The sequence below is a fragment of the Vidua macroura genome, chromosome 26 (assembly GCF_024509145.1).
Source record: "Vidua macroura isolate BioBank_ID:100142 chromosome 26, ASM2450914v1, whole genome shotgun sequence".
Lineage (NCBI taxonomy): Eukaryota > Metazoa > Chordata > Aves > Passeriformes > Viduidae > Vidua > Vidua macroura.
Genome location: NC_071596.1, coordinates 1,558,253 through 1,583,379, shown reverse-complemented (window position 1 = coordinate 1,583,379; position 25,127 = coordinate 1,558,253). Strand labels below are relative to the sequence as shown.

The window sequence follows — 25,127 nt, the reverse complement described above, 5'->3', positions numbered from 1 at the left end:
CCGCCGCTTCCTGTGTGTGTTCGAAGCGGCGGGCGGGGCGCGCTCCCGTCGTGCCCCGCGCGGGGGCGGGGGCGGCCGCCATGTTGTGGAGCGGCGGGGCCGGCGGGTGCTGACGGAGGAGGCGGAGCTGGGCCGGGCCGGGCCGGCCGGTGGCACCGGCACCGGAGCAGGTACGGCCGGGGCAGCGCCCGGGGCACGGTGCGGAGTACGGCATGGCACGACACGGCGTGGCGAGGCGGGGGGCCTGCGGCAGGCTTGGGCGCCGCACTTTCCCCTGCGGGCACGGGCCTGTGGGCCGGGCCGGGCTGTGCGGAGGGGCCGGGCCGGACCGGACTGGGTCGGGCCAGGCGGGGCTGGTGGTGCCTTGCCTCTTTTAGTCCCTTTCTCCCTTCCTCTCTCCTTCGGCACCCGGTCACCGAGCAGTCCCGCTTCTCCCTCCCCGCCCGTTGCGGCCGGGGATGGGCCCGATCTGTGCCGGTTCCTGCGGGCCCAAGCGGGCTGTGCCCCGTCACGGCGGGGCCGGTGAGCCCCAACGCTCCGGAGTGTTTGGTAACGGGCATGCCGCACCTGCCCCCGGGGCCGGGGCTGGGCAAAGCAGCTGGAAGCTCGCGGTGTAACCCCTTCGCTCGGTCCGTGTGCCTTCGGCCGCTGGGGAAAGACGCAAAAAAACGGAGCCTGGATTAACTCTGAGTTCTTGATCAAGTTGATAATACAAACGGTAACAGAGATTTCAGTGGTGTGGATCTGCCAAGCAGCAGCAGAAACTTTGGCCAGCAGTCTGCTGTTTATGTACAGCACGGGTGGATGTGCCCCTGCCCACCCGATGGCTCCGGGGTCTGAGGGAGCTCCTTATCGCTGTGTGTTTCATCAGGGCGTTTGTAAGCTGCTGTTGACATTTCACACGTGGGATTTGTATGCAGGATCAGCCTGAGCTGAAGGTTCTGCTGGGGCAGGGAGGTTTGTCAGGTCATGCTGGCATCACCTTGGGAAGGTGTTGTTCAATTCATGCCACGGAGGATTGTTTTCTCTTGATTTGTAGCTCTCTTGAAGACTTTGTGCCCGTTTTCTTGTGAAGTGCTGATTCTTCCTGCATGTATTTAATGATAGCACCCCAGTATTTGGTGCTGAGGGTTCTTCAGAGAGCAACAAATCCTCGTTGCAGACTTCTAGAACCTGAAGGAGCCAACAAAAAAGATGGAGAGACTAAGTACAAGAGCTTGCAGGGACAGGAGAAGAGGGAATGGCTCCCACTGCCAGAGGGCAGGGCTGGATGGGAGATTGGGCAGGAATTGTTCCCTGGCAGGGTGGGCAGGCCCTGGCCCAGGGTGCCCAGAGCAGCTGTGGCTGCCCCTGGATCCCTGGCAGTGCCCAAGGCCGGGTTGGACCCTGGGGCTTGGAGCACCCTGGGATGGTGGAAGGTGTCCCTGCCATGGCAGGGGGTGGAATGAGATGAGCTTTAAAGCACCTTCAGGCCCAAACCATTGTGGAATTTTATGATCTTATATTAGCCTGATTTTTTTTTTTTTTTTATTATTATAATTAATACAGAAGCAGAGATTTCTGGGGCTGTTGACTGAGGCTGTCATGTTTTTAAATTCTGTGGTTTATTTTTGTAGTTTGTCCAGGGGCACTGTTGCATCTTCAGTACCATAGGTGTTATGGTGAAGCAGAGTTTTGGATGCTTGTCTTTTCAGTAAAGCTCCGAGGACAGGGCTGCTGGTGTATTTTTAATCTTTGCTTATAGTGCCCTGACTTCTCCTTTACTGACCGTGTATCCATAAAGCTGCTGCTCTTAGCTGTCTTTACCCACTTGAAAGTACAAGATAATTGAACCACTGTCTTCTGTGGATTTTTTGAAGGGAAACTGAAGGTTATTAAAGTCAGTACCCCTATGAAAAAATGTGCTTAGAGAATAGAAACTACTAAACAGAAGCAAACAAAAAGCCCTGAAGGTTCTTTAAGTTGTAAAATGCAGACTCTGTAGCCTTTTCTTGTCCTTTTTTCTGCTCGTAAGTCAATCCTCTTTGAGTCTGGAATGACCAACATGTAAAAACTTGAAAAAATCTTCTAAGGACCCTGTGTCCCTAAGATCCAAGTACTTCACTCTCTCCATCCCCACTTCCTTTTTATTAGCCCCCCAGGTTCAATCCTGTGCCCAGTGTTGTTTAACTCATCCATCAGTGGTTGGATGAAGGAGTTGGTGCCTCCTCAGCTGCTGACACAGAGTGAGAGCAGTGGCCAATCCCCTCCCAGAGCTCTGCAGCCCTGTAGAAGGGCCTGGACAGGCTGGAGAGGTGGGCAGGAAGGAACTGTCAGAACTTCAGCAAGGGCAAGTGCAGGATCCTCCACCTGGGGAGCAGTAACCTCAGTCCAGGCTGGGGGCTGACGTGCTGGAGAGCAGCTGCAGAGAGCCCTGGGTGTCCTGGTGAACAAGAGACTGTTCCTGAGCAGCCGTGTGTCCTGGGACCAAGGGGCCAGTGAAATCCTGGTGTTCATTGGGAAGAGCATTGGCAGCAGGTTGAGGGAGGTGGTCCTGCCCCTCTGCTTGGCCCTGGTGAGACAAATCTGGAGTGCTGTGTCCAGTTCTGCACAGGAGGGACATGGAGCTCCTGGATTGGGTCCAGTGGATGCTGTGGAGATGCTGAAGGGACTGGAACATCTCTCTCTTCAGGAAAGGCTCAGTGAGCTGTGTCTGTTCAGCCTTGAGAGGAGACACAACTGTTCAGCCCTCATCCTCTCTCTTGGTGTCTGCAGGGAGGGCTCAGAGTAGAGACCAGGCTCTGCTCCATGGGGCCCAGCAATGGGACAAGAGGAAGTGGCAGGAACTGATACCCAGGAAGTTCCATCTGAACATGAGGAAGAACTTCCCTGTGCAGTGACTGAGCATTGGAACAGGCACCTGCCCAGGGAAGGTGTGCAGTCTTCCTCACTGGAGATATTCCAGAAGTATCTGGACACAATCCTGTGCTGTGTGTTCAGGGATGACCCTGCTTAAGCAGGGAGGTGGCACCAGATGATCTCTGTGTTCCTTCCAACCTGCCCCACCCTGTGATTCCCTGTAACAGTGGGATACGCAGGGCAGCGGTGGAGTCCCCATCCCTGCAGGGATTTAACAGACATGTGGATCTGGCACCTGGGATATGGTTAGTGGTGGCCTTGACAATGCTGGGGGACTTGACAATGTTGGACTCTGATCTTAGAGGGCTTTTCCAACCTAAATGAGTCTTTGATTTTACACATAATAATTAAACAACTCAATGTCTTCTAGGTGATTACCAAAATAGGTGTCATTATATGCTGGTTGAAAGCAGAACCTTTGTTTCTCCTGTCTGTCCAGTGACTTGTACAAAACATGTTTGTGTGTGGAAAACTGCCACCAGGTGAGGGTGGAAACAGAAGTGAGGATGGAAACAGGGCTGGAACTAGCCCTCTGTGGAGGCCAGTGACTACCCAGAGCTTAGCTCCTGTATCCAAGGGGAGCTCCGGGGGCCAGGCAGTGTGGAGAGAATTGTGGAGTTTGATCGGGCCCTGCCTCATGAGAGGCACATGTTTGGCACTGGTTATGTCCTGGACTGAGATGAAATCTCAAAGCAGAACATTGGAAGGTCCTTTCTTTGCCAAGAAGTATCTTGGGGGAATCATACCCAGCCCCTTCCCCAGTGCAGGAAGTAGCCTCCAGCACCTGCAGGAGGGATGGGGTTCTGTGCTGTGCTGCCTGAGCACACGGGAAACAGTGGGAACCTCTTCCACTGGCAAATGGGAGCAGTAGAACTTGCTCAGCACTTGGTGTTTCTCAGGCAAGACCTGCTGGGGCTGAACCTGCTCTTCACCTGAGCCCTTGGAGCATCCCTGAGCCAGGTGACAGCCAGCACAGCCCAGGGTGCAGGTGCTGCTTCATCAGGTATCTTGGCCAATTACTGCATCTCTGAAACGGGAGTGTTCCTGCTGCTGCCTCTCATTTGTTTCGCTTTTGTAGCAGATAAACCTCTTCAAGGATACTTCTTGTTAATTAGGGCATTTTGGCCCATGGGCAAGAGGTACCATCAAAGTGACCCCACGTGTTGTGCTTTGTTTCCCAGTGAAAGGCTTCCTGCGCTGCTGAGGGCATCGTGCTGTATTTTGTATTCCCTGGGAACAAGTGCGTCCCTCTTATTTACAGAGCATCGTGGTGAAAAGGTGAAATTATCACCATCTGCAAGCAATAAAAAGGGGGCTTAATAGTGGTGATTTTCTGAGAAATCCCCTGCTGAGTCCATGGTTGTCATGTCTGCTTGGCTAAGCTCTGCACTGCCAAGAGACAATGGTATGCTGCAGTGGGATGTGTATTGAATGAAAACGTCATCTATGAAGGTAAAATAACAACCCTACAATTCTCCTGACTTATTAAAAACAGGCTGATGCAAATTTGGAACCCCTCAGTAAGGGGCCTGGCTCCTGTGTGGCTGCATCAGTGGGGTGGCTGCTGGTTCTGATTGCTGTGGTTGCCCAGTATTTGAGTTTCAGCTGAATGGTTGAAAATAGTCTGGTCTTTGGAGTACAGGCTTGACTGTCATCTTCCCTTTTTTTTTCCTTTAGTTGTGGAGAACAAAAGGGATTTAGGAAAAACATCTGTGCTGAAAGCAATGGTGATACCTGAGCATCATCTGTTTGAGAGGCAGCAAGAGTGATGTTCCTGGTGGGCTTTCTGGAGTGTCCTCTTCGAGGAGCACTTGCATTTAAGAGCAACTGTTGTGTATACAAAAATCCTGGTGAAAATCTTTTGGGCTTGTAATGGCGTACTGAGATGATTTATTAGACATTAGGAAGAAATTGTTCCCTCTGAGGGTGAGCAGGCCCTGGCACAGGCTGCCCAGAGCAACTGTGGCTGCCCCTGGATCCCTGGAAGTGTCCAAGGCCAGGTTGGATGGAGCTTGGAGCAGCAGGAGGGGAGTGGAAGGTGTCCCTGCCCATAGCAAACAAGATGAGGTTTAAGGTGCCTTCAAGCCCAAACCATTCTGGGATTCTGTGATTAGTGCTGGCAGTGTTTATCTTTGGTAAAGACCCTTCCAAAGACAGAGATTTTGCTGTTTCCTGAAGGCCTTACAACCCTGAGTTTCTGCTGGCTTGTGATAGTCCAGGCCACAAGCAGAGCTCTGTGTCATGAGCTTTACATCCTTGGCTCCCGCAGGCTTCCTGCAGTCCTAGTCATCAGAGTGCCCTAAATTTTTGTGGTTTGCTAGTCAGAGTTTCTCTGTCATTGTGGTGGGATTGTGCATCGCTTTGGGATGGTGGACATGAAGCTTTATCTGAGCTTCTGAAGTTGTCATGGAGGGCTGTGGGAAGTCTTGAATCTTGTCTGTGAGTGCAGCTGGAGGTACAGAAGGTCAAATGTTTGTCACCTCTGATCTGGATTGCAGGTTGGGCCTGTGCCTGTGAGGAAAGGGGGATATTTTTTCCCTGTGAGGAAGGAGAGATGTTTTCTGCCATGGGAAGTGAAGGGAGGCACAGATCACTGTGCATTTCACTTACATCTCCAGCTTCTGGACTCCTGTTCCAGACTGGGTGGCTGAGTGCAGGTAGGAGATGCAGTCACTGGAGACTGTTTTGGCTCTGCCCTTGAACCACTCTGCCTTCAAATGAAACTGGAGTTCAGTTTGTGAGTATTGCTGGTCGCTAGAAGTTGGCACTTTTGGAACAGGGACATTGTAAGGCTGATGGCAGTGAGTGCATAAAGGTGTTACTGAGTGCCCAGGGCAGGAGGTGCTTGACAAGATGCTTTGGAAAGGCAGAAAAACATGGAATTTTGCAGGACCTTCAGTGAAGAGCAGTCACCTACATCTTATGCTCTGAAGTACAATGCTGTGGTGTGATGGTGCTTGCCATAGTCCAGCATCTTGGATTTTGGTGTAGTATTGAATCTTCAGGAGTGTGAGGACTAACAGTGAAGATCCCACCTGACACCATAACACTGGAGTAATTTTTTACTTGCCATTAGTGTGATCTCTGTCGTACAAAGCTGTGAACGTGCTTCTCTGATGAGGGCAAGGCAGCAAAGGTTGTAGTTTGTTTTGAAATAAAGCTTTAGCTGCTCCCATTTCATAGGGGTAAATGGCTGATTTTATAAATGCTTCTCACTATTCCCTAGTAAATTGCTGGGTAACAAATTCTATCCTTGTAACTTTAAAAAGGTAAACATTGGCAAAACACACAACTTTAACTTTTTGTGCTATTGCTGGTTTGAAAGGGGGCCAGTTCCTTCCAGTTTGCTTGGTTGGTGTAGTGTTCCTGTGGGTTAAATGTGGACAAGTTCTGCTTGAGCTTGGCCAAGCACAGAGTATCTTACTCGTTCCCAATGGCTGCCCTGTGAAGCCTTGGCATTCTGAATGCATTCCTAATAGTCTTGACTATTACACAGCTAAAACCTATGGCTTAGCTTTTTTTTTTTTGTTGTTCCTCTTTTCTCTTACAGCTTGTTCAAGAGCCTGTAAAGGAAACTATAACTGGTAATACTCTGCAGTACTCCAGGCTGAGGTGGAGGAGATGCTTACTAAACCAGCCAAAAACATCAGCCCTTTGGGGCTGTGTTAGGTTTTTTGTGTGACGTGGTCAGTACCTGGATCTGGCATGAGGAGGGGCAGGACACTGCAGCTGCCAGGGATAGAGGAACTACCATTTCTGCTGCCAGCTGAGGGCTTCGCCTTATTGATTTGCAGGTCTTGTGATCGGGTTTAGTCAAATCAAAAGAAGATGAAAACTTTGGATTTGGGGAAGCAGGATATTTAGGTTTGATTTCAAACCCTACAGGTCATGACTTGAAGGACTAAGTACTTCTGTACTTTCCCTCTTAGCAAATGATGGGACTATTCCAGAGAGCTTGGAAATATTCAACACCTGAGTAGTGACATGTTTTTACCTTAATACAGGCCCAAAGAGCATGCGGCATCTCTGGGTGTGGGTAGGCGCTTGCTGACTACAAATCTGGGGTCTGTTTAGGACTTAGTAGTAAGAAAAGCTCCAGACAACCTTTTTCAGATTTGAGATGCTTCAAAATAAAGCATCAACATAACGTTGATGGTATTTAAGTTACCAAGACATCCTTTACCCCCTTTGGCACTGTGTAAATTAGGAAATATATTCAGCTTTACATTTACATTTGCATCCTGTCTTTGGTATTCCGATTCTCTCACTTTTGTAAGAACCTCTTGTGTTAAATGCTTACCCACCCAAATACCTTCCAGAAGAGATGGTACATGAACAATTTCTGGAATAAAAAAGGGTCAGGAATCATCCAGCTCTTGAACTGCTTGAGCAGAGCATATCTGAATTGATACAACCAACCTGCATCTCTTACACCTCCTTCAGTGTGTGCTGGGAAATCCAAACAGGTACAGCCTGCCTCAAACCACAGAAATAATTTTGCAAAATTACTGCCCTTGTTTCCCTGCCAGGCCTGGTGTTCTGCACGCTGGCTTATTAAAAACACGTCCATTCCAAGAAAAAACACTTCTGTGTTTGAATACACAAAGGTTGGGTCAATAAAAAGAACAAAAGGCACTTGTTCAGCACCATAACTCTGCCTGTAAGTATTGTTCTAAAGGTAATGAGCTGTGAGAGAATCCAGCTAATTCAGAGACAGGACAGAAGGTGCATGAAAAACAAAGTCAGAATACAAATTCTTCTCACGGAATCCAAACCCTTCCACCAAATCCCACCTTTATTCTCCAAGCATGGACTGCATAATTAGTGACAAAATAGTGTCTGAAGAATATGTAACACATGTAGCTCCTCGAGGTCTTTTATTTCTTCAACTTAAAGGGAACTTGAAGCCCACATATTATAGAATCATTCAGCCTGGAAAAGCCCTCTAACATCAACTCAGACCATGCCCCCAGCACTGCCAAGGCCACCCCTAAGCCATGTCCCCAGATGCCACATCCACACAGCTGTTAAATCCCTGCAGGGATGGGGATTCCACCACTGCCCTGGGCAGCCTGTGCCAGTGATGGCTCATGCTTTCCATGAAGAAATTCCTCCTGATGTCCCACCTAAACCTCCCCTAGCACAGCTTGAGGCTGTTTCCTCCTGTCCTGTCCTTTGTTCCCTGGGAGCAGAGCCCAACCCCCACCGGGCTGCACTCTCCTGTCAGGGAGTTGTGGAGAGCAAGAATGTCTTCCTTGAACCTGTTTTTTCTCCAGGCTGAACTTCCCCTCAGCTGCTCCTGATGCTCCAGCCCCTTCCCCAGCTCCATTCTTCTCCAGACATGTTCCAGCCCTCTTGTGAGAGGTTCAGAACTGTCACCAGGATTCGAGGTGGGGGCTCATCAGTGCCCAGCCCATGGGAATGGTCACTGCCCTGGTCCTGCTGGCCACACTGTGGCTGATACAAGCCACATACCATTGGCCTCTTTGCCCACCTGGACACACACCACTTCATGTTCAGCAGCAGTCACCAGCACCCCCAAGTCCTTCTGGCAAAGCCTTTTTTATTTTACTTGCTTTGGGGGAAGTGGACTCAGTTCCCATGGACAAATTTAGAGAAGGCAAGAGCATACCACAAACCAGAGGTGCTGCTTGCTGCCTGGGCTTGTTAGTGGCACAGGTTTTAGGGTAAAAACATGTCACTATTCAGGTGCTGAACATTCACTGCTGTGTTCTGCTGTGCGGTCTCTCAACTGTTCTTTTGAACAATCTGTGCTGCGTTTCTGAGTGAAAGTTGTAGGTGAAATTTGGGCAGATGGGAACTGAAAAGCTCGATAGTTAAATGTGTTTCAGATGCAGAATTTAAAATGTCTCTTTGCTGTGGATCTCACCAATACTGTGCTGAGCCATTTTGGGAGGACACTTAAAATGTGTGGTGCTCCCTGGCTGATCACGCTCCTCGTGTGGGTTCTGCAGGCTGAGCTCTCTTACTCATGGCGTTAAAACAACAACACCCCAAAAAAAGAAAAGGGGGGAGGGGGCATTTTTTTGAACTGTTTCATTTGAGACACACATTTGGTAGCTTGTGGGTCGATAAGGACGGTACTTCAAAACAAGGGAGAGTATTTGATATGGCATACATTAATTTTTATTTTCTAAATCTGCTTTATTAATAGCATCACAGACTTTTCTAACTTTTCACTGCAATTATGTAGTCTCTGACTTTGCTTCATTTGGTAGAAGCTGATCTCTGTTAAATTTGGGAGCTTTCTCCAGTTTTGACGCTGAAAGAACATATGGGAGTAATGTGTTAAATTAAAAAAGAGAAAAGCTTGGGGGAGGAGGTGGTAGAGGTAAGCAGGTGTGATCAGAACCAGCTTGGCACTGTCTATTTCAGGGATGCTTCTGTAAAAGTGTTGGCATGCTTAATGTTAAAGAAGAAAAACATTTCAGCATTTGTAAGAAGTCCAAGTTTTGGTACTGAAAAATGGTGTAGCTCAAGGAACCACAGGATCTCCTGAGTTGGAAGGCACCCACAAGGATCATTGATCCCAGCCCCTGTCCCTGCACAGGCACCCCACCAAGCCCACCCTGAGCATCCCTGAGAGCGCTGGCCAAACGCTCCTGGAGCTCTGGCAGCCTCGGGGCCGGGACCATTCCCTGGGGAGCCTGGGCAGTGCCAGCAGCCTCGGGGGGAAGAACCTTTCCCTGAGCTCCATGCCAAGCCCTGGCACAGCTCCAGCCCTTCCTGGCCTCCTGTCCCTGGCCCAGAGCAGAGCTCAGCCCCTGCCCCTCTGCCTCCCCTCGGGAGGAGCTGCAGCCCCCGAGGAGCCTCCCCTCAGTCTCCTGTGCTGCAGCTGAACGAGCCAAGTGCCCTCAGCCGCTCCTCAGACCCTTCCCCAGCTCCGTGTCCCTCCTTGGGACACTCTCCAACAGCTTGGGATCCTCCTGACCTTGTGGTGCCCAAAGTGCCCCCAGCACTGGAGGTGAGGCTGCCCCAGTGCAGAGCAGAGTGGGACAATCCCTCCCTGGGCCTGGTGCCCCCAGGACAGGGTGGCCCTTTGGGCTGCCAGGACACAGCGGTGACTCAGATCCAACTTGCCACTGACCAGGACCCCCAGGTCCCTTCCCACGGCGCTGCTCTCCAGCCTCTCATTCCCAGTCTGTCCCTGCATCCAGGGCTGCCCCATCCCAGGGCAGGATCCAACACTTGCCCTTGTTAAACACCACACGGCTGGGGATTTCCCAATCCTCACATTTGTCAGGGTCTCTCTTTGGGAGAGACCTCAGGGTCTCTCTGTCCTTGAGAATGTCAGCAGTTCCTCCCAAGTGAGTGGCCTCAGCAAACCCACTCAGGACCTTCCAGTCTGGCCCCCAAGTCACTTACAAAGACATTTGAGAGAACTGGCCTTAAGATGGAGTCCTGTGCAACCCCATTGGTCACCACCTTGATGTCACCCCATTTCCTGTAACTTTCTGAGGTGCAAGGCCATCAGCTCTGCAGTGCAGAGTCGGTGTGCTTTGCCTTGTTTACCAGCTTATTTCACAGAGTATTTTAAAACTTCATCACATCTTACTGAATTACAGCGTGTACTGCTGGACCCCTTGTAGCTTGGTAACTTGCCCCCAGTTTTTAACTGTAAAGCCCTGGGCAGGTCTGTGGTTCCTGGAGGCAGCCTCTTCTCAGGAGGGAGTGGGAGGCAGTGCAGGGCTGTCCCTGAGCGGGGCACTGTGCAGCTGCTCCCTGGGCAGCCTCCTCCCAGCACAGCCTTTGTGTGCAGTTGCCTCCAGGATTTTAACACATGTTTGTATCTTGAGGCAACTCCATTTGTGCAGCTGGGACTCTGGCCAGGTGCCATAAATGTTTATGCAATAACAGGAATGAAGATCCCTTTATGTTCTGCACAGCCTCGAGATGCCTGTGTGTTATGGGGATTTGCTTATGTGTTAGTTGTACCTTTGCCTTTGGTCATGTTTATCTTGGGTTGAAAGACCAACTTGATGTTTCCTCTGGTGTTTTTGTGCCCACGTCAGCTGTGGACAAGGCACATGAGGTGTGTAATGGATAAGGCTGGACCCTGGGGGTACTGCTCTCTGCCCTTGGGGCTTGGAAAGGGCTGTGACTGTGTATTCTCACACAAGTGTCAGCTCATTTATTTTTTATTGATGCACATGTTAATTTACCAGGCAAATCTCAGCTATGAAGCAGCCCTGTCCTAAAATATATGCTTAAAATATGTGCTTAAATGATGGTAACGTTGCTGATAGACTGCATAGCTATATGAGTGAGCAAGCTTTGCGCCAGCCAGAAGGCGTACTTGGGATAGTGCAGGCATCAGACATGGAATGTTCACTGGGACTACTAGATCCCTGGTATGTTCCTCCAGTGGGTGGTGTTAAAAGTCTGCAGTACTTCTGACATGGCTAAAAGCATCTGACCTTCAGCACTGCTCCTGTGCCCCTGACCTGAGCAGTGGGACAGGCTGTAGTGGGATCACAGAATCTCACAGTGTTTTGGGTTGGAAATGACCTTAAAACCCATCTCATTCCACCCCCTGCCATGGGCAGGGCCACCTTCAGTAGACCAGGTTGCTCCAAGCCCAGTCCAACCTGGCCTTGAACACTTTTATGAATAGGACAGACACACGTCTCCGTGCAACTGGTGCCAGTGCCTGGACAGGACAGGCTGCAGGTGCCTGGAATTTTCATGCCCATGTCCTGAAGGATTGCCAAACTCTGCTGCAGGGCCCGGGGGCAGTCCCTGCTCCAGGTGGGGTGGGGACTGGCTGAGGTCCTGTCAGACACAAAATACCAGCTGCCTGCATTCTTCAGGGTCACACAAGTTTGGTACCAATGCTCTGGATAGGAAAAATGGTCTCAAGTTCAAAGAACAGGCTTAGGAGACTTTGAAGAGGCTTTTCAGCATGGAGAAGTGTAACATTTTGTTGTTCTTCTCCTGTCTGTTGCAGCACACTAGTTACTCCTTGGACTTCGCAAACAAATTCCTGAGCTGGCTGAGCTCTGCAATCAGCTTCCCACCATGGATCAGGACTATGAGAGACGTCTCCTACGCCAAATCAACATACAGAATGAGAATACAATGCCTTGTGTGAGTACAGATGGGCTCAGGCTCACTGTTATGTTGTCTGTCTTACTTGTGACTGTTTTCCTTGAGCTTTTGAAAGACCTGGGACCTCTTCAAAGCAAACCACAATCTTTTGTTGGGTTGTGAGCAGGTGTGAACTCCTCAGCTGTTCTATGAATACCCAAATAGCTTGACTTTAAGAGAGCTTTTGAATATATAACCTCAGTTCAGGTTGCAAAAAGGGGTGAAGATATTTTTGTGGAGTTCAGTAATACCTTTTTAATACATAATCTCAGCAGCTACACATGTAACATAAAAAATTGAGGGCTAACGAACTAACCAACTGTAAGGCTTGAGGAGTAAGTTCAGTGTCTTTTTTTCTTCAATTCAGGTAGCAGAGATGAGAAGAACCTTGACACCTTCCAATTCTCCAATGTCTTCTCCTAGTAAGCATGGTGACAGATTCATTCCCTCAAGAGCTGGGGCCAACTGGAGCATCAACTTCCACAGAATAAATGTAAGTTTTGCTCCCTTCTCCTACAGCTCAGCCTTGGAACTGAGGAAGTGGTACTTTTTGTTTCGGCTGGCATGATTGTTCTGCTTACCTTCTGCTGCAGCAGAAGAGTTCCACTGAGTGTGTGTCCTCAAACCCTATGCTCCCTGCATTTGCTATTTCACCATATACCCTGATTTTTCTGTATGGTGATGGCATGTTTCTCCATTTCAGGAAAATGAAAAATCGCCAAGCCAAAACAGAAAAGCAAAGGATGCTACATCAGACACTGGGAAAGGTGAGACCACCCTTCTACTGCTTGGCAGTGCCCGGAGCTCTTATTGCAAACTGCTGGGGAAGTTAAGGCCATGCTGGCACTTTCATGCTTGTGCCAAAACTCATGCTGGTGTTTTGGGAAATGCCCACATAATGAGTGAGTACCAGGCCATGATGTGGGCATTTGATGAGTGTCTGGATGCAAGAGGCTGTCTCTATGCCTTGGTTTATTGTATCATGAAAGCACTTCCCTGATGGAGTGGAAGGAGGGGAAACTTGCTACTAATCTTGATTCTAAATGGGGGCCCCAGGCTTATTAAGAGACTCCGTGAGAGTACAAGTTGTAGAATCCCAGACTGGTTTGGGTTGGAAGGGACCTTAAAGCCCATCTCCTTCCACCCCCTGCCATGAGCAGGGACACTCCCTACAAGCCCTGTCATGCCTGGCCTTGGACACTTCCAGGGATCCAGGCTGCTCTGGGCACCCTGTACCAGCCCCCCCCCCACCCTCACAGAGAAAAATTCCCTCCTGTTATCCCATCTAACCCTGCCCTGTGGCAGTGGGAAACCATTCCCTCTTGTCCTGTCCCTCCAGGCTCTTGTCCCAAGTCTCTCTCCAGCTCTCCTGGAGCCCCTTTAGGCACTGGAGGAGGTTCTGAGGTCTCCCTGGAGCCTTCCCTTCTCCAGGTCAGGCACACATGATCCTGGTTCTCCCTGCTGTTCCTGCTCTGAGCTCTCTGCTGAGTGCCTGTTTGGCTTTACAGATGGCCTTGCCTACTCTGCCTTGCTGAAGAATGAACTCTTGGGAGCAGGGATCGAGAAGGTGCAGGACCCCCAGACAGAGGACAGGAGGCTGCAGCCATCCACCCCAGAGAAGAAATCTCTCTTCACTGTAAGTTGGTTTCTTTCATTAGCACCAGTGGAGGTTGTGTGTGGTGCAGGGCTCTGCCAGGCTGCTCGTGCAGTGAGTCGGTGTTGGAGCTTGGCTGAGATAAGCCGTTGAGAACAAATGTGGTGGCCTGGAAAGGGAACCTGAGTGTGCAGCAAGCAATGTGCTTCCTGTGTTTGTGCTGGCAGGAAAGCTGGGTGGAACCAGGCTTTTTGTACAGTGTGGTGAGAGGCCAAATCAGTCTTTTGGACCTGAATGTTGCTGAGGGGTTTTGTATGGTTTTAGAGCACCTGGGAAAGGAAAAACTGGGTGTTGGAATTAGCTTGGCGCCAGTGCATGTTGGGAGTGATACTCCAGGCCTTGGGTGTACCAGGGTCCTCACGAGGTGTTTCTTTATGCAGTACTCGCTCAGCACAAAACGCTCCAGCCCGGATGATGGCAATGAGGTCTCACCCTATTCCCTGTCTCCTGTCAGCAACAAAAGGTAACACTGATCCTCTGCAAACTAAAAGAAGGGAAGAGCTGGGACAGAGGGCTCAGTGAGGTTCTCTAGGACTTCTGTCTAAAGCTCTAAAATAAATGTGAATTGGGTTTGGAAATCTGGAGAGATAGTAAATAAAACATCAAGTTCTAAGAATTTCTTCAGATGCCCAGCCTGTCTATGTGCTTGACATGTCTTGGTCAGCTCTCAGTAATTAGTTTACCTTTCTGCTTCATAGCTCCTTTGCAGAAGCAGAACCTAATTCCTTCCAGTCTTGCTGCTGAAAAAGGGTTGTGCAGCCTTTTTGTCTCTGCATTTCTGTAGAATCTTCAGAGTGCTCTATAAAGAGTGGCTGCACCTGTGCCTCCCATCTGCTATGATGTGCAGATTCCTCTAGTAGTTTTTTTATCTGTTTTTGTAAACAGTCAGAAGCTGCTAAGATCACCTCGAAAACCAACTCGAAAAATCTCCAAGATTCCTTTCAAAGTGCTGGATGCCCCAGAGCTGCAGGATGACTTCTACCTGAACCTGGTGGACTGGTCCTCTCTTAACGTCCTCAGCGTTGGCCTTGGGACGTGTGTTTACCTGTGGAGTGCTTGTACGAGTCAGGTAAATGGTCATGAGTGTCTGAAGATTGAATTGCCCATTGATGTAGGGTTTTTCCAGCATTCCAGGGCTATGGAATGTACTGTGTGAGGGCTTCAACACTTGTCACGCTGTATCCCAAACACAGCACTGGTTTGTGAGAGAGCCAGTGTGACAAAACCACGTTTCTTACCCCATTCTTCTCTCTGAAGGTAACACGGCTGTGTGACCTCTCTGTGGAAGGTGATTCCGTGACATCCGTGGGCTGGTCAGAGCGGGTCAGTATGACACTGTTGGCAGAGACAGCTGAGACATTGGTCATTTAGTCATTGTCATCATAGCTGTAATTAACTCCCTGAGCTTTTTCTCTGCTAAAGAGGTTTTTCTCTGCTAAAAGAGAGGGGATAGAGAGCAGCCTCTTGTATCTTGAGGTTCTCGAGGCGTTGCTAAGAGGAGTGGGAGGGAGAAGGAGCCAGTTTGCTTCTTCAGCTCTTGACAATAAAATGTTACAATAAATATATTCCAGATAGGCTGCTTGGGGCTCTCAGTAGGGAAAAACATGTCAGGTGAAAGAACTCTGGATGCTTTCCATCTCGTGGTATTTATGTCAAGTCTTCTCCTCAACTTTCAGTTTTCTGACTGTACTTCCTGGCTGTACTGATCCTGGCTCTCTGTTTGTCCAGGGAAACTTGGTGGCTGTTGGCACTCACAAGGGCTTTGTACAGATCTGGGATGCAGCTGCAGGAAAGAAGCTCTCCATGCTGGAGGGACACACAGCCAGAGTCGGTAAGGAGTGGGGAAGCAGAGGGTTCTAAGGGGTCTCTTCTTCCTGATGGAACTTTGTTAGCCAGGGATCTGCTGGAAATAGAGAACTCAGAGCACCAGGATTGATATTTATCCCCTGTCTTGAGCAGGTTCAAAATATTATCATCTCATAACTCTGGTGTTCTGATCTGAGTGTAATGGTGGTTGGGTGTTGCAGCAGGTGTTTCCTCCTTGCTTGAGGCTTTTTGGGTTTGGTTACAACATCTCTTCACTGCTGCTGGCTTCCAGTTTCAGCCCTGCTGGCAGCTTCACACTGAGATTTCCACTTCCCTTTTTTGGAGGGCTGTTTTTTTCTACTCAGAGATGTTGTGAATCTAAACTCTGGGGTGAGATTTGGGAAGTTCATGCAGTTCCCAAGATCTGTTCCTGTGCTTTACTGCACTGTGAAGTGAGGTTGGTAATACCTGCAGTCAGCTGTTCAGTGGAACCTCTATTTGTGCCCTGATCTAGGACTCCAGAGAGTGGATGTAAGGGAGTTCTGTGAGGAGTGGCTTGAGGTTTGTTAGGGTTTTTTTTTTTGTTTTTGTTTTTTTTTTTTTTTTTTTTTTTTTTTGTTTTTTTTTTTTTTTTTAACCCTGGCAGCTCTGATGGCTGCATTTTGCTTAGCAACTGCTGCAGGACTGGAAGGGTTGGATTTGATAATGTGACCAGCAGGACCAGGGCAGTGACCATCCCTCTGTGCTGAGCACTGCTGAGGTCCCACCTCGAATCCTGGAGTCAGTTTTAGATCTCCCACAGCAAGGAAGACATTGAGGGGGTGGAGTGTGTCCATAGAAGGGAACAGAGCTGGGGAAGGGGCTGAAGCACCAGGAGCAGCTGGGGGAGCTCAACCTGGAGAAAAGGAGGTTCAGGGGGACCTTCTGGCTCTGCACAACTCTCTGACAGGAGGGTGGAACTAGGTGGGGGTCGGGCTGCGCTCCCAGGGAGCAAGGGACAGGATGAGAGGACATGCCTCAAGCTGTGCTAGAGGAGGTTTAGATTTGATATTGGGAAAATTTCTTCACAGAAAGGGTTATAAATAATTGGAACTGACTGCCTAGGGCAGTGGTGGAGTCACCATGCCTGAAAAGTGTTTTAAAGATGTGTGGATGTGGCACCTGAGGACATGGTTTGGTGGTGAACATGGTGGTGGTGCTGAGTTGAGGGTTGGACTTGGTGACCTTAGAGGTCTTTTGCAGCCTCAGTGACTCCTCGAGCAGTCTCCGAAGCTCTGCCCCTGTTGCAGGTGCCTTGGCGTGGAACGCGGACCAGCTGTCGTCCGGGAGCCGGGACAGGATGATCCTGCAGCGGGACATCCGCACCCCACCCCTGCAGTCTGAGCGGCGGCTCCAGGGACACAGGCAGGAGGTCTGTGGGCTCAAATGGTCCACGGACCACCAGCTCCTGGCCTCTGGAGGGAACGATAACAAGGTACATTCCTTCCAGGGGGTCACAGGAAATGTCAGACCCCTTTTCTTTCTAGGGCGAGGGCACCAGGGGTAGTTCAGGTTGGATATTATCAAGTTGCTGGAGGTGTTCAAGGCCACGCTGGACAGGATGTGCAGCAACCTGCACATCAGCAACCTTCCACCTAGTGGAAAGTGTTCCTGCGCATTGCAGGGGATGGAACTAGATAGGCTTTGAGGTCCCCTCCAACCCAAACCATTGTATAATTCTATGATTAGGGAGAATTTTCTTTGCTGAAAGAGTGGTTAAGCATTGGAACAGGCTGCCCAGGGCAGTGGGGGAGTTGCCATTCCTGGAAGTGTTCAAAAAACAAGTGGATAGGGCACTTTGCAATGTGGTTTACTGGGCATGACAAGATTAGGTTAAAGGCTGGACTTGATCTTAAAGGTCTTTTCCAACCTTAATGGTTCAGTGATTCTTTAAGGATGTTTGGCCTCTCTGAAAAGGACTTTTGTTTTGGTTGTTGGACTATGACCAAACGTAAATCATGCTAAGCTTCTACTCAGTCTTCTCTTCCTAATAAAATGAAAAAGGCAAATTTAATTTTGCTTCTGTATTTGGCTAATTAAATCTCTAGCTTGGCTCAGGGGGTTGAGTTCAACAAAGCCACTGCTAAGCTACCCTTCCTGGCTTTGTTTGGGTAGTGTATGGTCACGTTTGTTGCAGTAATGTTTGTATGCAGCAGGAAGCTGAGGTAGAGCTCTGCGAGTTCTCATACCTGTAGCGCAGGCTTGCAGCTCACTGAGCACCATATGGGAGAAGCATCTGTCACAAAAAAGTGGTGTTCCAAGCTCTTTGGAGCGGGTTGCTAGGTAGGGAATGTGCCCAGTGCCTGTGTGACAGCATGGTTGGAAGGAGTTCCTCCTGCTCAGAATAACTCTTAATGAACTGAGCAGATTTCTGGATGTATTCTGGAATGATACAGCCAGAAAGGCAACAGCAGGGTCTGAGGCCCCCTTCAGTGATGCCGTTTCCTTAGATTTATTCCCTTATCTTAGGGCCTGTTCCTGCCATGTGGCCTGGGGGTAGGACAGCTCCTCAACTGAGTTTGGTGCCAGGGTGGTTGTGACTGCCCCATCCCTGGAAGTGTTCAAAGCCAGGTCAGATGGGGCTAGGAGCAACCTGGTCTACTAAAAGGCGTCTCTGCCCTTGGCAGGGATTTGAACTGAATGAGCTTTAACCAACCCAAACCATTCCATGATTCTGTGAAGTGCAGAGTGGAGCTGTGCATGTCTGAGCAGCGCTATGGGAAATCAGCTTGTTTCCCAACTGCCCTCATCAGTCCCATTGTGCCTTGTGGGTGTAGTGGACACATGACTGAGGCACAAGTTTGATTGTGTCTCTTCTCTCTGCCAAGCTCCTTGTCTGGAATCACTCCAGCCTGAGTCCCGTCCAACAATACACAGAGCACCTGGCAGCAGTCAAAGCCATCGCCTGGTCCCCACACCAGCACGGGCTGCTGGCCTCGGGTGGGGGCACAGCCGACCGCTGCATCCGCTTCTGGAACACGCTCACGGGGCAGCCCCTGCAGTGCATCGACACCGGCTCCCAGGTGTGCAACCTGGCCTGGTCCAAACACGCCAACGAGCTGGTGAGTCCTTCCCTGTGGTGGGAAGCGTGGCTGAGCATAAGCCAGGTGTGCCCAGGTGGGCAAGGAGGCCAAGGGCATCCTGGCTTGTACCGGCAAGGGTGTTGCCAGCAGGGCCAGGGCAGTGACTGCCCCCTGCAGAGGCACCTCAAATGCTGGGGTCAGTTTTGGGCCCCTCACAACAAGAAAGACAGTGAGGGGCTGGAGCATGTCTGGAGAAGGGAACAGAGCTGGGGAAGGAGCTGGAGCACAATTCTGTTGAGGAGCAGCTGAGGGAGCTGAGGGACTCCAGCCTGGAAAGAAAAAGGCTCAGGAGGGACCTTCTCTCCCTCTGACAGGAGGGTGGAGTCAGGTGGAATTCAGGCTCTTCTTCCAGGTAACAAGCGACAGCACAAGAAGAAATGGCTTCAAGTTGCACCAGGGGAGGTTTAGATTGGATATTGGGAAAATTTTTTCATGGTGATCAGGCACTGGAATGGACTGCCCAGGGCAGTGGTGTAGTCTGTAGACTGTTGGACTTGATGATCTCAGAGATCTTTTACAGCCTTACCAATTGCATGATTCTATGATGCGTGTTCCCCTCTCCCCTTTCAGGTGAGCACCCACGGATACTCCCAGAACCAGATCCTCGTTTGGAAATATCCCTCGCTAACTCAAGTAGCAAAGCTCACAGGGCACTCTTATCGAGTCCTGTATCTGGTGAGTGATGGCTGTGGCTCTAGCTGCTCACCTGGCTGTAGGTGTGCTCAGATGGCACCCAAAGCAGCAGTGCCAGTGGCACCATAAGCTGTCTGGGTGAGAATGTGAACACTGCCCATGAGCAGTGGAAAACTCCATCACTTTTCTGTGCCTGCAAGGGACGCTTGGATTTGCTGCTATGGAAATGTGAGGCTTTGTTAATGATAGCAAAGCCTGCCAAACTCTCCTGAGGAAACATCTGAGTTTTCTTCTAAGAAAACTCTTCTGAGCCTGGAAAAGAGAAGGCTCCAGGGAGACCTTCCAGTGCCTAAGAGGCTCCAGGAGAGCTGTAGAGGGACTTTGGAAAAGGATCTGGAATAGCAGGACAAGGGGAAATGGCTTCAGACTCCCACAGGGCAGGGTTAGGTGGGATATTGGGAAGAAATTCTTCCTGTGAGGGTGGTGAGGCCCTGGCACAGGTTGCCTAGAGCAGATGTGGCTGTCCGTGGATCCCTGGAAGTGTCCAAGGCCAGGCTGGACAGGGCTTGGAGTAACCTGGGAAAGTGGAAGGGAGTGCAATGAGATGAGCTTTAAGGTCCCTTCCAACCCAAAGCATTCTGGGATTCTGGGATTTTATGAAACACAAGCTTCTCTCCTTGCTCCCAGAAGACTTCCACACCTCTTCACTGATGACTGCTGCCCAGGGAATTAAACATTTGTTGTGGGTAATCCCAATCCATCTCATATCTGCTGTTACTGTTACATGGGGGTGTCAGGAGTTCACAACAGAGCTGACAAACACTGATAATGTTTTGGGAGGTAGATCCCAATGTAAGCAACCAATACAGCCAGAAAATCCAGTCATATCATCTTCCTGCCTTCAGGCATGTTGATAATCCTGGGAGGAACAGCCTCAGTTACACATGGCTTGGATTTCTTAACACAAGTATTCTTTCCACAACACTCCCCCAATGTGATCCATAGCTTCACCATAAGGTGCCAGTGCCCAAATTGCACCTGAGGCTGCATGAGGCACCTGGAGGCAGAGGTAGCTGGCTTCTCACCACGAGTAGGAAGGACAGTTAAATCTCTCCTGCATTCCAACAGAGTCTTGTTTTCAGCCTCAAAAATGTGATGGGTGCTAAAGGTTGTTGTCTTCTCCTTAGGCAATGTCCCCTGATGGGGAGGCCATTGTCACAGGAGCTGGAGACGAAACCTTACGCTTCTGGAACGTCTTCAGTAAAACTCGCTCGACAAAGGTAAGGCCAGGCATGGGGGCAGCTGCCTGGGGCAACTCAGGCCAAGTTGGTTCTGCTCTGCTGCCTCCTCTGTGATCCCCTCCTGCAGATCAAGGCCTGGGGCAGTGAAGGATTCAGCTTTGCTGAGATTTAAGTAAAAAGTCACGCTGTGTGCACAAGGCAGGTGTGATACAACATCCCTCTCCAGGCTGGTCCAGGGCTGCTGAGCAGAGCAGCTGAGCCCTCAGGTGACAGCAGGCTGGGAGAGCTGGGGGTGTCCAGCTGAAAAAGAAAAGGCTCCAGGGAGACCTTACAGCCCCTTGTAGTGCCTAAAGGGGCTCCAGGAGTGCTGGAGACAGACTTGGGACAAGAGCCTCGAGGGACAGGACAAGAGGAAATGGCTTCCCGCTGCCAAAGGGCAGGGTTAGATGGGATATTGGGAAGGAATTGTTCCCTGGGAGGACAGGGAGGGGCTGGAATGGATTTCCCAGAGCAGCTGTGGCTGCCCCTGGATCCCTGGAAATGTCCAAGGCCAGGCTGGACAGGGCTTGGAGCAGCCCATGGCAGAGCGTGGAAGGAGATGAACTTTAAGGTCCCTTGAAGCCCAAACCATTCTGTAATTCCATTATCCCCTGCCTCTTTACAAAACTGCTTAAAATGGGGGTTTGGATGAAAATGGAATCATGGATTCTGACAGTGACAACTCAACATCACCAAAAGCAGATTGTGTCTGATGCTCTGAGAGCTTTCTTGGGTGCCTGGCCAGAGGGATTTGGAGGAGGAGACTGGGGCGAACTGGCATTGCTCCTGGGGGTCCCCCACTTCTTGCTGTCTCTGGGGTACAGCTGCCTGCAGAGCTCTGGGAATGGCACTCTGGCCAGCTGTGCACTTGTTACCATTTGGAAGAAACCCATGGGAATATTTATGGTGTTGGACTTTGATTTGTGAGCTGGGATCATGCCCTGAGCTAGAGATACCAGATTAAAAACAAATCAACCCAGAAGCACATGGAGTAACATGTTTACATGTTTGCAGCTGTTTACCCCCTGCTTTGTCTTCCCTTGTCAGGAGTCTGTATCTGTGCTCAACCTCTTCACCAGGATACGATAAACCCCCTCCCTGTGCCCCGGGACCTACAGCCTGACATTCCAGGATCAGACCACTCCCTCACCGTGCATGGACCTCCAGAGCCCAGCCAAGGGGAGGGAGAGCCGTGGGACTGCAGGAGGACCCAGCTCATTAAATATGTGCTTGTGACCCACAGGGCTGGGCAGTATTTGGGATGGGGTGGGGAAGGGAGGGAACTGCCAAAGGTTATTGGATTCATCCTTCATAAAGGGAAACGGGTACAAGAGAAACGTTAACCCAGCATCCTCCAGCTGTCAGGATGGTACTGGGGAGGACTCATGTGACATGGACCATTAAGACTGGACCGAGGCCATCCCCACTGCCGTGGTGTGCCTCCTGCAAGAAAGGAGCATATCCTTGCTGCTGTGGGCAGGGGTTTGACATGCTGCTCTGTGTCCCAGAGTGACACCTCTGGAGGCAGGAGCCAGCCAGACTGGTCCAGTACAGCTGGTGCGAGGGGCACAGCTCCAGGCTGAGCATCTAAGGGCTTTGTTCATAGCCTGGCATCCCCATTCCAGGAAGAAACTGGAGAACTGCCTATTTTCTTTTTTTTTTCTTTGTTTTTCCCCTCAGACAGGTACTGTAGTACTTGACATGATCATTCCATAAGACAGCTTGATTTTTTTGGGCATGCTTGACAGCTGCCTCTGAACAAATACACTTTGGGGCTCTAGACTTTGGAGGAGACTTGAAAAAGCTTCACCTCTAAGGGAGCAGATTTGGGAAGTTCTGCAGTTGCTGTTTCATGTTCTGGGCTGATCCTGGGAGTTACCAGAGAGCAGAAGCAAGGGCTTTATAAAAAAAAGAAACCCACCCAACCACCTGTGCATGTGGAGCTTCCTTCGGTGCCACTGTGTGGGTGCCTTGCTCTGGAGTCTCCCTGAGGCCAAAAGCAGTTGGGATGTGTTTGAGAAAAAAAAAATCCTAAAGATCTGACTTCTGGGGTGAGCAGGGCCTCTTCTGGCTGGAAGAGGGGTTCTCCTGAAGCAGGGCTGCAGTGTTGCTTTTTTCTTCTCTCCAGGTCCCACACAGGGCCCTGCTGTTGAGTTTTGGTGTGTGGTTTGGGGTTTTTAGATTGTGTGGGACACACAGTTCTGGCTGGTGTTGGAGCCCATGGGGTGTAACATAAATGCTCTCTGTGTGTGTGGTGCTTTTAATTTAAGAGGAGCTGTGAGGCTGCACAGCCTGTTCCATCTGACCTGTGCCTGCCCTGCCTAGGCCCTGCCTGCCTCCTGCCCTCTCCCAGCATTGCTTCCTGTTCCCATGTGGAATTCCCTGGCTGTGTATATAGACTTGTCTTCTCTCTGTAGATTGCATAGGTAATGCTTTCCCTTTCTTTTTTTTTTTTTCTTTGTTGTTTTGTCTCCTCTCCCTTCTTTCCCTAAAACCACGTGGTAGGAATATGATTGCCTGTCCCAGTACCACCAGTATCGTTAGGGTGAGCCAAGGTGTGAGAAGGCCACTCCAGCCTTGACCACATGTGCCATCACCCCAGTGCCTGGGTCAGGCTGGTGGTGCTGCACCTGCGTCACACATACTGGGAGTCACTGCTGAGAAGCTGGTGCTGGAAGCCCCCTGGCAGCTCTGAGTCTCCCAGGCCCACAGGCCACTTTGTCATCTCACAGTCTCACTTGCCACCAAAATGGAATTTCCATGGAGTTTTTGAAACACTGTTTGAGTGCAACTGCTTTAGTGTAGCTCTGGCTGTGGGATGTGAGGCATGGTTTGAAGTCAGCCCCGGGCCTGTCTTGTGTTTTTTGTTCCACTTGTGGGCACCGTTCCACATCACCGTGGGTTGGGAGCATCCCAAAGCACCCAGGAGGTGTTAAATTGAGTTGGATCACTCAGCTGGGGAATGAGTTTGAAGTAAAGGGTCACCTGCAGGAAGAGGTGGTCTGTTGTGGGTGTCATCATCTGGGCAGAGGGCCATTCAGGGGGGCTGGGGAGGCTGGTGGCTGTGCTGTGGATTTTCCTGTTGTGGATTGCCTCCTGCTAAATAGCACTGTGTAGACCCCCAGGACACACTGCTTTCTCCTCTGGGAGGGTGTAGGTGCTTGGGTTGGGGGCGCACAGGAGGTCTCAGCCCATTCTGGAGCAGGACACCCGGCTGGAATGTGTGGTGAGTGTGGTGATGTTTGGGCTCCCCAGTGCCCTGGGGCTCCACAGGAGTAGAATTGCCTTTCATCCTGTGATGGGGGAACTTCCTCAAGGAGTCCCAGAAGATGCTGGGGGGAGTGGCAGTGCTGTGGAGTGGGCACTGTGGGCACTGCAGCCACTGCCCAGTGCTCCCAGCTGCAGAGCAGGGATAGCTCCTCATTGCTCTGTCCCCCACCATTCTCCCCTCTTGCCAAGGACTTTCCCAAACTACATACATCTTGTGTCTACATCTCACTTTTCTGTCTGCCTTGGGAGCAGGTTGGCTCGTGGTAGCTGCTCTTACTGCACTTGGCAGGGAGGCTGGTGATTGCCAGGCCAGGGTTAGTGATTGCCAGGCCGGGGTTAGTGATTCCTAGGCCAGGGTTAGTGATTCCCAGGCCAGGGCTGTTCTGTTGGTGACAGAGCGTGGCAGGAACAAGCTGCTCACCCTGACCTTGCTGTCAGCCCAGTACTGCCACCTTATCTGCCCTGCTGCCAGGCAGGGGCTCCCAGTTGTATCCATGTGGAGGTGGATGTATGCAAGTGTCTCAGGGTGTTAACGTCACCGGCTGCTGAAGAGAGAAAAGGGCAGAGCTGAGGTAATGTGTTAGTGTGTGTGACCTGTGGGCACTGGCTCGGGCACAGGGTCCTCCCAGAGCTGGGTGACAAAGTCTGTGGCATTGTATCCCAGGTGTCATGTGATGGAAAACAAACATGGAGCACGCTGTAACTTCTTCATGTAAAGCAATTGAACTGGCATTAAACAGGTTGTGAATTTACTGGGATTGGTCTCCATGGTTCCACTTTGCTTCTCCACAGCAAAGGGTGCAGCAAATCCCCAGGGTCCCCACCCCACCTGTGCAGGTACCAGCTTTCTTGGCACAGATCTCACCTGTGGTTTATTGCTCCCAGCTTCCCACTCTTGTTTGCTTTCCTGCTGCTGGGAAAGGGCAGAGCCCCCCTCCCTGCCCTGCCCTGCCCTGTGCGCCTTGGCATGGCAGGAAGGAGGAAAAGGGGTCCCTGGCCTGGCACAACCTTTCCTTGGTATGGGGCAGTTGCCAGGGTATAGCTCCAGCGAGGCTGGGAGTGCAGAGCCCCTCGGTCCTCCTGTCCCCATGTGGGTGGGACCCTCACGGGGGGGCACCCCCTCCCTGAGCACCTCTCCAGTGGGGTACAGCCCTGTGCCCTGTTCCAGTCCTTGGGAGGGACATGGAACCCTGGCAGCTCCCTCCCCCAGTAATTGGTGTCTGATGCTGTGGGGACCAGGCCTACTGCTGGAAGACCCCCCCAGCTGGGTGGTGTGGGGCTGAGCAGCAGGATGAGGAGAGGGAGGATCCCTGGCCTTGGCATCACCCACTGCTGCTGCCCCAGGCACAGAGCTGA

General features: G+C 50.8%; 1 protein-coding gene across 3 annotated transcripts; it reads left to right on the top strand.

Moving 5' to 3' along the window:
* Positions 1-73: 73 nt before the first annotated feature.
* Positions 74-24,523, top strand: FZR1 (fizzy and cell division cycle 20 related 1). Of its 3 annotated transcripts, XM_053999302.1 has the most exons (15): positions 95-170; positions 6,449-6,482; positions 11,867-12,006; positions 12,374-12,499; positions 12,710-12,773; positions 13,515-13,642; positions 14,041-14,123; positions 14,546-14,729; positions 14,918-14,983; positions 15,389-15,491; positions 16,756-16,940; positions 18,334-18,567; positions 19,159-19,263; positions 20,409-20,501; positions 21,549-24,523. In XM_053999302.1, exons 3-15 carry the CDS (start codon positions 11,938-11,940, stop codon positions 21,588-21,590), a joined length of 1,482 nt encoding a protein of 493 aa, XP_053855277.1. In that variant the 5' UTR covers positions 95-170; positions 6,449-6,482; positions 11,867-11,937; the 3' UTR covers positions 21,591-24,523. The 3 variants fall into 3 exon arrangements, with proteins under 3 accessions (XP_053855276.1, XP_053855277.1, XP_053855278.1); XM_053999301.1 differs by lacking the exon at positions 6,449-6,482 and having other exon boundaries at positions 74-170; XM_053999303.1 differs by lacking the exons at positions 95-170; positions 6,449-6,482 and adding an exon at positions 695-718.
* Positions 24,524-25,127: the final 604 nt, after the last annotated feature.